The following is a 16,611-nucleotide window of genomic DNA, read 5'->3' on the forward strand; positions in this document are numbered from 1 at the left end:
TATGATAGATTACATGTTAGGGAAACTTTTCTGAACTACAATGTATTAGATACAAACTCCATGATGTTTGAAAGACAGGAAATTTAGAACCTAATATATTGAAATGTTTCAAACAAAAATGAATTTCTATGTTCCCTATGAATATACTGTTTGTTATTATCAATTTCAGATTATTTTGATAAACTCAGATTAAATAGGCCTTAAAAATATTATTAACTGGATTAATATTTAGCAATTAAGCCAAAGTATTCTTCTTATTGTTGCTATTCCTAAGCAATATATGTAATTACTTAAGTATACACACATACATATATCTATGTAACATATATATCTATACATAAAACTTCTATGATAAAATAAGTTCTCTGTTAAAAAGAAAATTTTATCTCATAAAATAAGTTCTCATAAGAACTCATAAAATAATATCTGTAACTTCAACTCCAAATGTATGAGCTTAAATTTAACATCTAGCAAATTTAGCTAAGTACCAACTTCTTTCATTCCGTACATCTCCAGAATGAATGACTAAAGTCAGCTTTTAAACTTGACTTGGGTTCTAAACTCTTCACTTAAACAAGGCTTTGTTTGTTTGTTTGCTTGTTTGTTTCTATCTTCTTTGAGCAAGTATTACATGAAATGACAGGTTTAGAATCCAGCTTATTGATATCTACAGATTCTATCAAACAATACATTAGCCAAAAGTTTTTCTCTGAAGAAATCAAGTTGCTGTAGAGTTGTATGGTATCAGTGCATTTGTGCAACTAAATCAAGCATAAAAGTCACTGCTTGATCTAAATGTTCTTCCATGAACTATCCGCACTGTGGCTCTCTCTTAGTAGTTCTAATCACAGCTGACCTTAGCACCCTTACCCGCCTACCAAAGTCTACATATACTTTTCCTTTGTGGTAATGACCACGTAAGGATACTGAACCCATTAATAAAGACCATATTGTATGAATCATATATATATATGATATGCTTTTTGGGTCACACTTGGCATTGCACAGGGGTTACTCCTGGCTCATGCACTAAGGAATTACTTGGTGCTCAGGGGACCATATATGATGCTAGGAATTAAACCCGGGTTGGCCACGCACAAGGGAAATGTGCGCGGCCAACCCACTGTGCTATTGCTAAGCCATGAATCATATTTCTTAGACTTAAAATTTTTCTTCACAAAAAAATTGTGACCTTATAAATTGTTTTAACAGAAATCCATTGAGATTAGCACAAGGTATCTTATGAAAAAATAAATTATAATGAAATTCATACACTCACTTTGTCCTTTGTCCTTCCTGTCAACTTCAGCATTTTACTGCATGTTGTTGACTAAAACTTCTAGTCCATGGTGAATGTGAAAATGGCTATAAATTATTTCCTGATTTATCTCATAATACATATTTTACTTTTACAACACACTTCATAGTGAAGATCTATAAAGCCAAAAACAATGTACTGGAAGAGGAATATTTTGTCTTAGTACCAGGAAAAATTAACAAGTATTTCTTATGCATGTAAAATATTTCATAAAAATAGTGATATTATGTGTTTAGTATCTGGAGAATATCTATGAGAGATATTACTGTTCCTAATTTCAGGTGATTTATGGCTCTAAAGCTTACATGCATCTTCCTTGTATAAATGATAATTGTACTAGAAGTAGAAGTTAATTACGCTATCTGACTGATGATAATGTTTGTGCTCTCAGTTGTTAAGAATGTCCTTAGACAAAAAAGCACTTACTTCAGAACACATTGCTCTGTGATACTTCCTTTTATATGACCTGTTATTAATTTATTTACTAATATATTCAGTATCATATTATTTGTCTTTAGATTTTTTTAAAACTAGACTGTGAGTTTCATTATTTGTAATGAAATTGTGGTATAATTTCTTCATCATGTTTTTTTAAGTTTAATTTCAATTCTAAAAGAACAATCGGTTGAAAAAAGAGAGAGTGAGCAAATGGGAATGCCTTGCCACAGAGGCAGGGTGGGGTGAAGGGGACAGGGTAGGGGTGGTGGGAGGGATACTGGAACCATTGGTGGTGGAAAATGGGCACTGGTGGAGGGATGGGCACTCGATCATTGTATGACTGAAACATAAGCATGAAAACCTGTAAGTCTGTAACTTTGTCTCATGCTGATTCACAAATAAAATAAAATAAAATATAGCAGATATATTGATAAGAGATCACCGGAGACATTGGGGAATTGAACACATGTGGAGTAATCAGCAAAGACACAGAATGGAATTAGATCTGTTGGGATAAGATGCTGTGTTTCTCCAGCTTCTTAGAGGGAACTCAGGTCTGTACAGTTATGGAGGACTTCAGAAGCCAGACAATGGAATCATTGTTATTTTTTGTTTATTTTTTTATCTTATTTTTATAAAATCGTTCACAATATTTGATTACGTTTAATATTTGAACACCAATTCCATCACCATTACACCTTCCCACAACCATATGTCGGATGTCTCCATACCGAACCCCAAAACCTGACCCCAAAGCAGAACCAAAATAATTTATTTTGTATTGACTGTTATGAATAAGGAATGTTATGTTCTGTGTGAGATATATAAGATGTTTGTAATAAAATGTAATGTATACATGAAAAAAAGAATAACTGGTTGAGAAGAGGAACTGTGTAAAAGAATGGTGTTTAAAGTATAAAGCAATTCTTGGGCACTCAATTTGACTTTAAGTTTTCTGGCAGTTTAAGGATGTAAAGGAACTCATTTGTTGAGATTTCATTTATGCAAATTCGAAAAACAAACCAGGAAGTTCAGTGGTAAAAGCAAAATTTACCATTATTATTTTATATAAAATTTTCCCTAACCTATTGGGGCAATTTTATTTGACATTCCTATCCTAATTACCCCATTTTTCTATAATGGTTTATACCTCTTATCTTTAGGGCAAGAATTTATTTTAATGATTATCATTATGTTTTCTTAAAAGCAATATCCCTAAAATGTAAACTCATTCTTTTAATACTATATTAATTCCTTATCAGTATAAATGAAATTCATAGTTAGGATAAGGTTTTTAATATATAAACACTATTTTGTATTATTTTAATTCTCAAAGAAAAATTTTGAAATTTTAGTAATTTTATCTGTAGTGCTAAAAAAATTATTAGTACAAAATGCTTTTGTACTAAAGTCAGCTCTGTATTCTGTTTATTTTTTTCTTCTACTATATCTTCTCTTTCTCTTCCCTCCTCTATCTGTAGGAATCACATAACCCTTTAAATTGCAGGTACTTCTTGCAATAGCAGTTAGACAAGAAAAAGATATTAAAGGCACCCATATAGGAAAGGAAGAAATCAAGCACTCACTATTTGGAAATAATATGACACTGAATTTACAGAAACCCAGAGAAACCCAGAGCCTCTACTAAGAAACTCCTAGAAAGAATAGACTTGTATTGTAAAATCGCAGGCTATAAAATAAATACACCAAATCCCATGGCTTTCCTATATGCAAATAATGATAGAGAAGAAAGTGACATGAAAAAAATCAATCCCGTTCACAATCATGCCTCAGAAGATCAAATACCTTGTAATCAGTTTAACTAAGGAAGTAAAGGACCTGTACAAAAGAAACTACAAAATCCTACATCACGAAGTAAAAGAGGACATGAGGAAATGGAAACATATCCCCTACTCATGGATTGGGGGAATTAACATTGTCAAAATGGCAATAATTCCCAAAGCATTATGTAGATTCAATGTGATCCCTATAAGAATACCCATAACATTCTTCAAAGAAATGGATCAAACACTCTTGAAATTCATATGGAACAACAAACCCTCACGAATAGCTAAAGCAATTCTGGGAAAAAGAAAATGGGAGGCCTTCCCTAATCACCTTCTTTAATCTCAAACTCTACTACAAAGTGGTAATAATTAAAACAGCATGGTACTGGAACAAAGACAGAGCCACAGACCTATGGAACAAGGTGGAATACCCTTACACAAACACTCAAATATATGATCATCTAACCTTTGATAAGGGAGCAAGAAATATGGGAGCAAGGAAAGCCTCTCTAAATACGGTGCTGGAAAAACTGGACAGTTTATTACATGCAAAAAAGTGGGCTCAGAACTCTACCTAACATCATTCACAAAAGTCAGTTCAAAATGGATTGAATCAACATCAGACCAGAATTCATTAGGTACATTGAAGACAAGGTAGGCAAAACTCCCCATGACGTGGAAGCTAAAGGTATCTTCAAAGATGACACACCACTGTCCAAGCAAGTGGAAACAGAGATAAACAAATGGGACTATCTTAAACTAAGAAGCTTCTGTACCTCAAAAGATACAGTGACCAGAATACAAAGTCAAGCTACAGAATGAGAAATTATATTCACCCAATAACCATCTGAAAAGGGGTTATATCAAGGATATAGAAGGCACTGGTTGAATTCTCATCTTCTTCTTCTTCTTCTTCATCATCATCATCATCATCATCATCATCCCATTGATTGTCAAATTTCTCAAGCAGTCTCAGTAACATCTCCATTTGCCCTAGCCCTAGAAGCCCCCTCTTTACTCGTCCTTCCCAATGGTGCCACATTGGAGGCTCTTTCAGGGTCGGGGGAATGAGACCCATCATTGTTACTGGTTTTGGCATATGAATATGCCATGGGGAGTTTGTGAGGCTCTCCCATGTGGGCAGGAAACTCTTGGTAGCTTGCCAGGTTCTCCCAGAGGGAGAACTAGGCCATAAGATGTTGTGCAGCTACAAAGGAGCTTGGTTTTAAAGTCTTCCAGGAGCTTGGTTTTAAAGTCTCTGGGTCTTGGATGTTGGTGGGATTACTGGGCACTAAGGACAGTCCCTGGGTGTGACCTCCTAGGTACTGGAAGATGGGGAATCTGGGTGTAAGAAGCCCAGTCCCGATCTGAGCAGGCTTGGATATCTCAGCCCCAGTTCCCACACACCTGGATTCCTTCATGTGTGAGGCCAGTTCCTTCATGTGTGAGGGTGTGAGGTGCATCCAAACATGTGGAGAGGGGCTGTGAGCATGGCTGTGGCTAGGCTTCGGAGGTCTTCAGCCACGGAACCTCTGCTCGGGGTGGAGAGGGAAATGTAAGCCCACCCTTCTGAGGGGCCCCAGAGAAGACAGCCAGGCATGGGGTCAAGAGACTTCTACAAGAAAAAAATCCAACTGTATCAGAAAATGGGGCGATGAAATGAACCAGAAACTTTCTCAAAGAAGAAATCTGAATGGCAAAAAGGCACAAGAAAAAAATGCTCTACATCACTTATCATCAGGGAGATGCAGATCAAAACAACAATGAGATATCACCTCACACAACAGAGACTGGCCCACATCTGAAAGAACAAAAGCAACCGGTATTGGCATGGATGTGGGGAGAAAGGGACGCTCCTTGATTGCTGGTGGGAATGACAATTTATTCAGCCCATTTGGAAAACAGTATGGATGTTTCTCAAAAAATTAGAAATTGAGCTCCCATTTGATAGAGCAATACAACTTCTGGGAATATATCCCAGAAATTAAAAAAAATACAGTAGAAATGACATCTGCACTTGTATGTTCACTGCAGCACCTTTTACAATAGCCAGAAACTGGAAAATACCCAAGTTCCCAAGAACAGATGACTGGCTAAAGAAACTTTGGTACATCTACACATTGGAATACAATGCAGCTGTTAGAAAAGATGAAGTTGTGAAATTTGCATATAAGGGGATTAACATGGAGAGTATCATGTTAAGTGAAATGAGTCAGAAAGAGAGAGACAGACATAGAAGGATTGCATCCATTTGTGGAATATAAAGTAACAGAATGGGAGACTAACACCCAAGGATGGTAGAGATAAGGACCAGGAATTTTGCTCCACTGCTTGGAAGGTGGCCTCACATGCTGGGGGAAAAGGCAGCTCAGATATAGAAGGAACCACCAAGTAAAGGATGCTTGGAGGACCTGTCTGGGATAGGGGGTTGTGTGCTGAAAGTAGACTATAAACAGAACATGATGGCCAATTAATACCTGCATTGCAGACCACAATACCCTAAAGGAGAGAGAGTAAGAGGAATGTGCCTGCCAAAGAAGCAGGGGTAGGGGCTGGGTGGGGTGATGGTAGTGGGAGGGATACTGGGGAAATTGGTGGTGGGCAATGGACACTGGTGGAGGGATGGGTACTCAATCATTGTATAACTGAAACGTAAGCACGAAAATTTGTAAGTCTGTAACTGTACCTCATGTGGTTCATTAAAAAATATAAATAAATAAATAAATAAATAAATAAATAAAAATTTAAAAGAAAATAAAATAAATTACAGGCACTTAAGATTTATAATGTTAATGCCAATTTACCATAAATGCAAGTTTTCAGTCAATAACAACGGTAATAAATTTTTTGCCACTATTAATGCCTAATGACAAGAGAGCAGAAAGAATTTTTAATATTTGTGAGTCATTCTAAGTACTTTTTATATGCATTCACTTATTTAACTCAAAATTAACTCTGAATAGTTAGATACATTTAAGGACTGAAGTTATAGTTCAGTGGAGAGTGATAGTAGTATGGGTAGGGTGATTTGTTTTGCATGCAGGTGACCTGTGTTCAATTCCCTGCACCACAGAATCTTGAGCACCTTATAGAATAATGCTGAGCACAGAGCCAGAAGTAAGTCCTGAGCAAATATGGGTGTTGCCCAGACCCACCACAATAAAAGGAATTAGACACATTTTTTTAGCCAGTAAACAGAGAGAGAATAAAGAGAAATCTGAGAGAATAAAGAGAAATCTCCAATTGTGATACTAAATCACAAAAGCCTATATGACTTCAAACCACTTTTATTTTATTTTTTCCATTTATTTATTATTTTATTTGAGTCACAGTGATATGCACATTTACAAAGTTGCTCATGATTGGATTTCAGACAAATAATGTTCCAACTCCCATGCTTTCACCAGTGTACTTTTCCCACCACCAATGGTCCCAGTTTTCTTCCTGCCCTGCCACCCTTTCCCACCCCCTGCCATTCTAGCATGCACTTTTCCTCTCTCTCTCTCTCTCTCTGTTTCTCTCTGTCTCTTTTTCTCTGTCTATCTCTCTGTCTCTCCGTCTCTCTCTGTCTCTGTATGTCTCTCTCTTGTCTCTCCAATTCTTTGTTTCTCTGTCTCTCTCTCTTTCCTCTTCCTCTTTTTCTGTCTCTGTCTCTGTCTCTCTCTCTGTCTGTCTGTCTCTCTCTCTTTCTCTCTCTTGTTCTCTTTCCCCTTTTGGGCCTTATGTCCTAACAACTTTTAAACGCCAGGCAAAATTTGCTTTATAGTGCAATATTGGAGCTAAATTAAACTCTACTTGCTTTCTATAATAGATGATTTATTGAAATTTGTGGCAATCAGTGATATTTGCAAGAAGAGTGAGAGAATCCTATGATTAAAATTCCACTAGTTTTCTCTTTGACTGAATGCCTGTAAAATTTATATGATGTACAATATCAGTATATCATGATTATAGTCTCCTTATACCAGTTGTCTCTACAGGAAACTTAAACATATTAATCTGCCTCACAAAACAATGCCTTTAAAGGCATGGAGAGAAAATGGGATGTTTAAGATTCATCATCATCATCATCATCATCATCATCATCATCATCATCATCATCATCATCCCATTGACCATTGATTTTCTCGAACTATCTCAGTAATGTCTCCATTCATCCTAGCCCAGAGATTTTAGAAACCTCTCTTTACTCGTTCTTCCCAACAGTGCTGCATTGGAGGCTCTTTCAGGGTCAGAATGAAAGCGATCATTTTTACTGGTTTTGGCATATGAATACGTCACAGGGATTTTGCCAGGCTCTCCCATGTGGACAGGAAACTCTCAGTAGCTTGCCAGGTTCTCCCAGAAGGAGAACTAGACTATAAAATGTTGCTTCCGGGAGCTTGGTTTGATAGTCTCTGGATGTTAGCCATTGATGGGATTACACACCACCAGGGGATACTTTATAAGATTAAAGTATCAAAACAAAACAACATAAAGTATCTATGTTGTCATCTAGCTATGTAATATTGTCTTTAATATTGGAATTGGGAAATTTTCATTTTCTGCTGTTCAAAGACTTGTCTCAAACAGTCAGCCATGTTAGCATTCATGCATTAACATACTCCACGCAAATCATAAGAGCCTCTACTTCATGACAATGACCCCTACTGAAATTCTCTGTACCCAGATAAAATCTGTAGGGTTCAAATTGATTTAAGAAAGGACTATAATATATTGACTATAATATATTCACTGAGAGACTTTTCATGCACTATGAAGTAGTACATTTCAAATCTCACTCTGTATTTTATTTGGTGAAGTGATGTTTGGAAATGAAAGCCCCATTTTTGGCTGAATTTTGATCCACCAACAGTTATTGCTTTTCAGTAATATTTTTTATGTAATCATGTAAATATATCATCATGACCAAAATTGTAAGAGATTGTTCAATTATCTCCGAGAAGAATAACTTTAGAAAACTGCTCTTAAAGAAGATGATAATGACTTTATAATTTAGGGCCAGGACAATGATTCAAAGGACCAGTATCAAAAGTATTAAAGTATCAAAACAAACATGATTTGCATACAGGAAATTTTGTTTCAGTTAAACCCTGCTTCCTCAGAGTTCTCTGAGCACAGCAGGGAGTGATCCCTGAGAACTGAGGCAGAATCAGTCTCTGAGAACCACCAGGTGAAGTCCCAAACAAAACAAAACAAAAATAAATAAATGTATACAAATATTTAGTGTTTACAAGAATGTTCTCTGTCTTCAATTTATATGGTTTATGAATTTCATTTTTGGGCAACTATTGTAATCTTGTTTGATTTCTATATCATCTTGATCATGCATTTTGAGCTTGATACCACACCATTATTTTAATTCATTTCCCAAAAACTGAGTGCAACCAAAATGTAATATAAAATATAACCATAAATATAAAAATGTAAGGTAAGCTCTATTATAAAAATTAAAAATATATATTTCAGAGAAATTTTAGATTCCAAATATAATTTAAGTCAATAAAGTAAACAATTGGGACTGGAGAGATGATATAGTATGTTAGGCATTTTCTGTATTATGTGTGACTTGTGTTTGATCCCAGACACCCCATAAAGTTCCCTGAGCCCCACCAGGAATGATCCTTGATCATAGCCAGATGTAAACCCTGAACACCACTGGATGTGATCCAAAGAAAGCAAAACAAGTAACAAAAAACCCTAATAAGGAACAATTTATTTAATAGATAATATATAAAATACTTTGTGCATGTTCATTAAATCATTGAAATAAATCAATTTTAAAAAGTTGTATTTAAAAGAGATAAGAGTAGGGTATATTTCTGTATCATTTGGAAGCCCCTATGAAATACATATAAATATGATGATATTAAAAAGTCATGAATTTAGTTAAGTTGTATCTTAAATATTTTTATAGCCAACTTCTTTATTGATTCTTAATTCAGAGATTATATCTGTCCATGTGTTAGTTGGTAAACATATACCTGGGATTTAGGAGCTAGTAAGAAGCCTATTATTTTATATGTACATATAAAATAAAATATTCTCATTGCTTTATACTTTAAGACAGGATACTATGTATCTATATGGTGATGGGAATTATGGTATGTTAGAGAGGAAACAGTAACTGGTTTTCTGATGACGCAATGAATAAAGTTTTTATTAATTAGTATGTCATACTATAGGCACAAAATAATCAAGTAAAATAGCATATGTTCAATTAATAGCATGACAAAGGGGGAGATACATGAATAAGCAACTTCATTCTAAATTTTGAATTGCCGTTGGTTATATCTCCTAAGCAATCTCTTTGGTAGTTATCTAATTATAGAAATTTAAAATTCTAGAATTGAAATTAAGCTTTTTTTCTTTCTCCAGTTGGAGCACAAAGACACCAGTTCATTCAATGACACAGCTAGGTTTTCTGTCAAAATACTGATATTAAAGAAAAACCACCCAAAATGCCTATTCTTATATCAAGTGATCTTTTCTAGCTACTAATGAAATATATCTAAAGCAAAGGTAAGGTAATAAAAAGAAAGGAGGAAGGAAGAATGAGAGTCAATAACAAAAAGTGATAGGTAGGAAATAAAAAGGAAGAAATAATGCGGCCAGAGGGATAATACAGTGGGTTGGGTGCTTTCCTTGCATACAGTGGGCTGGGTGCTTCTCTTGCACACAGTCAACACCTGCTCCATCGAAGGCACCACACACAAATACCTGTGCACTGCCAGGTGTAGTTCCTGACTGTGAGGGGGGTAAAGAGGTAATAAACGAAGTTAAGAAGGGAGAGGAGATGGTGTTAAAGAAGGAAGGAAAAAAACTCAGTGTCTTAACCCTGATGAAATGGAAGGAACACTCAAGGTACCGGAAACATTGCAAAGACATGTTTTGACATCAACATCTATTGATGTTAGTAAGTAACATAAAGATTTCTACTTGGTAAAATATAGATCAGTATCTCTTTAATATAGTTATATATCTCTTTAATATAGTTATATTTTAATAATTTAATTTAATAGCCAATCTATTATGTTAGTATATTTTATATTTTAATATATTTTAATAATTTAGCATATTTCTTAACAGATTGATATTCATATCATTGAATCACTTAAAGCAGATACAGTGATCATTAATAAATGTAAAGCTTTTAAATATGCGTACATTACAGTATGGCTTTTTTACATCACTTTAGATGTAAAAAAGGAAGTGCTGTGTATTGAAATTGAGTTTTGTTGAACCTCAACAAATGTTTTTGCTAGCATCGATTTTGTGAGCACTGATAAGGTCCTCCATACACCCATAAATGTTTGATGTGTGCTTTGAATCTCACTCTCCTTTTACCTTGTATCAAAGTGGAGGAATTTTTGTTGAATTTCAGTTTACTGACTGTTATGAAACTACTGCATTTACAGGAGGGCAGGGACTGTTCAATGACTGTTCAAGACTCTATCCCAAGGAATGATGCTTTGCAAAATAACATTACCATGCAGATGCAGGTATTTATGCTTTTCTCTGACTATTGGTTGTTGTTATATCAGAAAGCACTTATGCAATCAATTGTATTCAGTAATATGTCTCTATTATGCAGGCTGACTTTGTTTTACTAATGCAAGCTGACTTTATTTACCTAGTGGCTCTGGCTCTTTCATAACCACTGTGCATGCAGCTAAGCTTTTGATTTTGTTAAGGTCATGAGGAAAAACAAGAGTAAGGGAGGAGTAATTCTAAATAATCTCTGTAATGTAAAAGAATGGAAAACTACAGTGCATATATTTCTTATGGTAATATAAAAAGATTCTGTTGAGCTAGAGAATGTAGAAAAGTTATATACTGACTTTCAAAGCCAAATGATAGAAAATGTTGCAGTTTACTTGCCAACTTTGTTTTCTACTTTGTATCATCAGAAATATTAGATTAGGGAACAGAAGAAACAGTAGAGGCAGTAGGTCACTTGCTTTGCACTCAGCTCACCCAAGGACAATCCTCAACATGCCGCTTGGTCACCTGAGCACTGCCAGGAGTAATTCCTTAGTACGGAACCAGGAGTAACCTCTGAACATTGCCAGGTGCGGCCCTAAAAGAAATTAAAATAACTAAATTATAGCAATTCTTAGGGTTTATGTCATTCATAATCCATGACCTGTTGGAAAAGAATGATTAGAGTTGAATTCTTTGGTCAGTTCCCTAAAAGAGGTTTTTGAAATATATTTCTAATTAAAGATAAATATATTTTATATGCTTTTGATAAATCAGAAACATTAACATTATTTACTTAGGTAGTAATTTGTATGTATTTATATATGTAATTGCATTTCTATTCTTTTAGGATTTTAATTTTCACATTTACATGAATGCATACATGCATATGTGTAAGTTTATATTGATTTTACTTTTCTAACTGTGATATTTGTATCGTATTACAGGAACTTCATATAAAGCCTTGTACTGGTTGTGAGGAAAACACAAACCTGGAAAAACAATTGACCAGCTTTGAAGGAACGACAGCTAGAGAAGAGAAAATACTGTAAATTCCAAGAAACTATGTCTAAAACATTCATTTGCTATTGTCTTCATACTCTTTCTAGACCACAGGCTTGATGGAAATACTGAGTTTTTAAAGCATGCAACTTTTTCACAATTTTATGTAACTTTATAAAGTAGTCTATAAATTTTCCAACGGATGACTGGCTAATTATTATATTTAAGCAATAACCTAATTAAATGGATATGCACAGTCATAAGCAGTCATTGTCATCAGTGAATTGCCTAGTATAATAAATTGGTCTCTTTCGAACTCAAAGAAATTATAATTTAATTCTATTGGCTAATTGAAGACATGGTACTTTTCTGATCTGTTTTTTAAAAAATAAGCTGATGCATAAAAGTGTAGACACAGCATTTTTAGTAACCCAATTAAATGCATATCAAGATTTGGTCTGCACTAGATAACTGGAATAACTTTCTTCAATGTTGGCATCTGTACTGACATGCATATATTATTTGAGGTGTTTATTGCTATTTTAATAATTATTGTTAACCATGCCTAAATAATGCCAAGGCAATTCTGTTAAGGAGTTAGTAAGTTAAAAATTTATTGAATATGCTTAGTATGAGATGATAAAGCACCTATGTGACTTAAGGATTTCTGCAACAAATGATTAGCGTTCTTGGCATTATAGAAAACATGCCTTCTAGTTGTTTGCTAGAATTATTTCAAGGTAGGAATCATATCATTTGGAATGCTCTACATTATTTTTAGAATGAAACAGGGCAATAGGATGTGTGATGAGTAGATATAAATATGCAAGTACGTAATAAACATTTTAAAATGGGGTTTTGATAAAAAATAAAGAAGCCATGTAAATTAGAATTCCTAGATTTGTATTTTTTAAATAATATAGGTTATTAAAACATACCAGTGGTTTGAAAATCTTTGCAAATTGGAGTTAGTCTACATACAAATATAAATGTTCTGAATGTAGCTCATAACAAAAGAAATTGACACTTAAATTATTACCAGTTGATGATATGGGTACATCAACCAACTTAAAGACTCAATTTAACATGGGTTAAATTGTCCTGTTATATCACTTTAACAGAATGCGTCCACTTCTACAGGTCAGACATACTTTACAAGTGCAGACTATAAATAGAACCATCAGTTTTATATAAGGAATATGCTTGCTAGTATATTGAAGCAATGTGCCATGGTAGGCTATCTTAAAATATTTAATTTTAAAGTGTATTAAATGGGCTGGAGGCATAGTGCAGAGTGTAGAGAACTTGCATGTGGCCAACAGAGATTCAATCCCCTGCACCACATATGGTCCCCTGAGCATTGCTAGGGATAATTTTTGAGCAAAGATCCAAAAGTAGCACCTGAACATTGCCAGCAGTATTAAAAATGTGTTAAGTATGGAAAAAATGAAATACTTAAAATCCAGATATAGTGAACATCAATCATTGAAATTATGCTTACTGTTTTTGGGGAGATGATAAGTCATAGATATCAAGAAAATAAAACATATTTTAGTTTTTGGGGTCATACCCAGTGATGCACAGGGGCAACTCCTAACTTTGCAATCAGGAATTACTCCTGGTGGTGCTCAGGGGACCATGTGGGATGCTGGGAATCGAACCTCGGTCGGCCTCATGCAAGGCAAAGGCCCTATCTGCTGTACTATCACTCCAGCCCCCCCCCCAATAGTTTGCTTTTTAAAATGTAGTATTTTATATATTCAGTTGGCAGAGTAGTTCAGTGGTATTTATCAGAAGAGGCCATTTCAGATTACAGGCATCTAAGAAGGAAAAATAATCAAAGGAAAACCCATAGTATTTCCAGTTGTAATTGACAAAAATTTATAAAAAATGACCAAGGATTTGAATTTCTACGGACACCCTATCCTACATCACAATACAATTTAATTCAATGAAGAGGTATATGGCTATATTCACGAGTCTCTTTGAGTGTCTTTTTTCCACCATATACAATAATGATCACCATCTTAATGGTTACTAAAAACAAAGTAGATAATTCAGTTAAAGAATACAGATATTTAGTCTAAATATAGTTTCACTTCCCCATTACCACATATACTTCAACGAATCTTCTTGAACATGGATCTTGTTGACCATCTGTCTTCATTTCACTGTAGAATAGTATTTAGAAAATGGCCATTGGAACGAATAGAGAATCAGATAGATATTTTCTGAAAATTCTACAGAATAACACATTAAATTATTAGAATTTGGTAAAAGAAAAATAAATGAAATCTGAGGGATTTCATATAAAATTACTTTATCTTCTAATATCCCTTATAATGTATAATATATAATCAATTTGGTCCTCATCATTATTTGAATGATGAAGTGTGTTTAAATTGGATATATTATTTAATTATCCACAAATAAATTAATTCTGATGATATTAGTTCTTTCTTTACATTGTTTTAACACATTTATGAATTTTCAGCAGGAGAACTTTATCAGTATTTTAAGAAGTACTCTGAAAGTTTCCCTTATTTTAATCATGGCATTATTATTTAGTGTTTCTATGTTTTTAACATATTAATTTTCTTTTTCTTAGCCTTTTGATTATTTTAAGAAAAAATAGATATTTAAAATATTTTGCTTATACTATGAATTGTGTTGATAATATATATAACATTTATTTTTCTTTTAATTAATAGCAATATAATCTTTGCCCAGAGTGATAGTATAGCATGTGAGGTGCTTGCCTTATATGAAGCTGACCTAGGTTTGGTCTTCTAACTACCCATATGCTCTACCAAGCCTGCCAGGATTGACCCTTGAGTGGAGAACCAGGAGTTAGCCCTGAGCACTGCTTAGTGGTCAAAACCCATACCAAAAATAAAAGTAAAAAATTTGAGTCAAGGAACTGACATTCATAGATTAGCTATTCTAATATGAAAAATAAATATTAAAGTTAGCAGACCAAATCTTGATGATAAAATAACTTTAAGTGTAAACTTTGAAAGACTTCTTATGCTTTTAAGAGTATTCATCAATTTAGATGGAAAGCAAACTTATTTTTCCCTTATTTTAGCATGAGCATAACCAGAAATAACAAAAAATGTACTTCTCATTTTCTTAGAGTTCTAGTCAATGATACATATCTACTCTGACATAGAAATTTTTAGAGGTAATTACCTAAATGAGTCCTGACTGTAGCTGGCCAATGCCAATATATTCAGAAGAAAAGTTAGTAATTTCATAACTCATCTAAATAAAAAAAATTTGTGATAATCTCTGAAAATGAATATACAAGAGGGATAGCTACATTCCTTATTATTTAAACAGATACTTAACATACATTGAATTGTTATTTCAACACAATTCTGTTTCAAAATATATAGCATATTGCAAGTGAAATTCAGTTCAGTTATATTTTAATAGATGTTTGCTGTTTTAGAGTAAAAAGGTGGATTGCTGGATATAACAATACCCTTAAACTTTGCTATGATGGAATGTATTAGTTTTATAACTCAGGAACTTAGCTTAGCACTAATATAGCAGAGACATAAATAATGGTACTATGGTGTGTAGAGTTAGCTGACCGAAAACAAGAGGATATACAAAACATTACTTCTTTTCTAAGGAGGCTGTTTTCTTAGGTCTGAGTACATTTATAAATTAGTGCAAACCATGTATTTAAATGGATTAATTTATGTTTCAAAGGTACTGAGAAATGGCCTAGTTTTGCACAATGTTTCTTTCCAAGATTACAATGAACTAGTCAAAAAGCAAATATTAATATTCAAAATTGTACCCATTTCTGTCAATCTGATTCAAATATTTCTTCAGATAGTTTTGTGCGTATTTTTCAGTTACTTTGCTGATGCCCAGAAGTGTTTATTTTATCTAATTTGGAGTGTTATTAATTGGAGTCCTATGAGGGAAGATATTTTTGTCTTTTACTTTATAAATGAAGATCAGATGCTTAAACTAGCTGTGTCATAGAATTTGCTCAAGTATTTTTTAAATAAGTAATTCAAAACCTGAAACAATAAGGGTAGTAGTTGAAGAAACAAAAATTCTTTAAAATGATAATAGAGTATTTTTAAATGTGGTTATTTAGGGAAAAAAATGAATGTTATGCTTTGACTTTGTTTTGGTTTAGTCTATTTTTCCTTTGTCTTTATATCTAAAAGTTGTATATGTAGACCTGTGGCTATGGGTTTTATCAGATCAGACTGATACTCCTGAATGAATTTTTAAATAAAGGTCAATGTTACTAATACAATCTGCATGGAATACCTGTATTTTAAATGTAATCTAGCATTTACATGTCCACTTGGACTTGCATACATACAATTGATATCATACTGTACCAGTTTTAGTCTCTTTCTCTTCCTCTCATTTTCCCTACCCACCTCTCTCATTCTCTTTGTCCTGTTTTCACTCTTTATGTTTTAGTTAGTTTTTTGTCTTTTTGTTGAGGTCACAATGATTTTCTATACTATTAACATTTTAATCAGATAGTTTCCTTTTTACTCTTTTATAGATTGCTGAGGAGGCAATTAATGTCAAAATAAATAAAAA

General features: G+C 33.8%; 1 protein-coding gene across 1 annotated transcript in view; it reads left to right on the plus strand.

Annotated features, from left to right (window-relative positions):
• The window catches only part of LUZP2 (leucine zipper protein 2), a gene marked incomplete at its 5' end in the record, with an annotated part of 438,731 nt that extends 422,419 nt beyond the window's left edge, over window positions 1–16,312 (plus strand). Inside the window, 2 exons of the mRNA XM_055143679.1 lie at window positions 10,962–11,045; window positions 11,973–16,312. Of these exons, the coding sequence (XP_054999654.1) occupies window positions 10,962–11,045; window positions 11,973–12,077 (189 nt within the window). The remainder of the gene's footprint in view (window positions 1–10,961; window positions 11,046–11,972) is intronic.
• Between the last annotated feature and the right edge of the window lie 299 nt (window positions 16,313–16,611).

This window comes from Sorex araneus, chromosome 6 (genome assembly GCF_027595985.1).
Source record: "Sorex araneus isolate mSorAra2 chromosome 6, mSorAra2.pri, whole genome shotgun sequence".
In the NCBI taxonomy this organism is placed as follows: domain Eukaryota; kingdom Metazoa; phylum Chordata; class Mammalia; order Eulipotyphla; family Soricidae; genus Sorex; species Sorex araneus.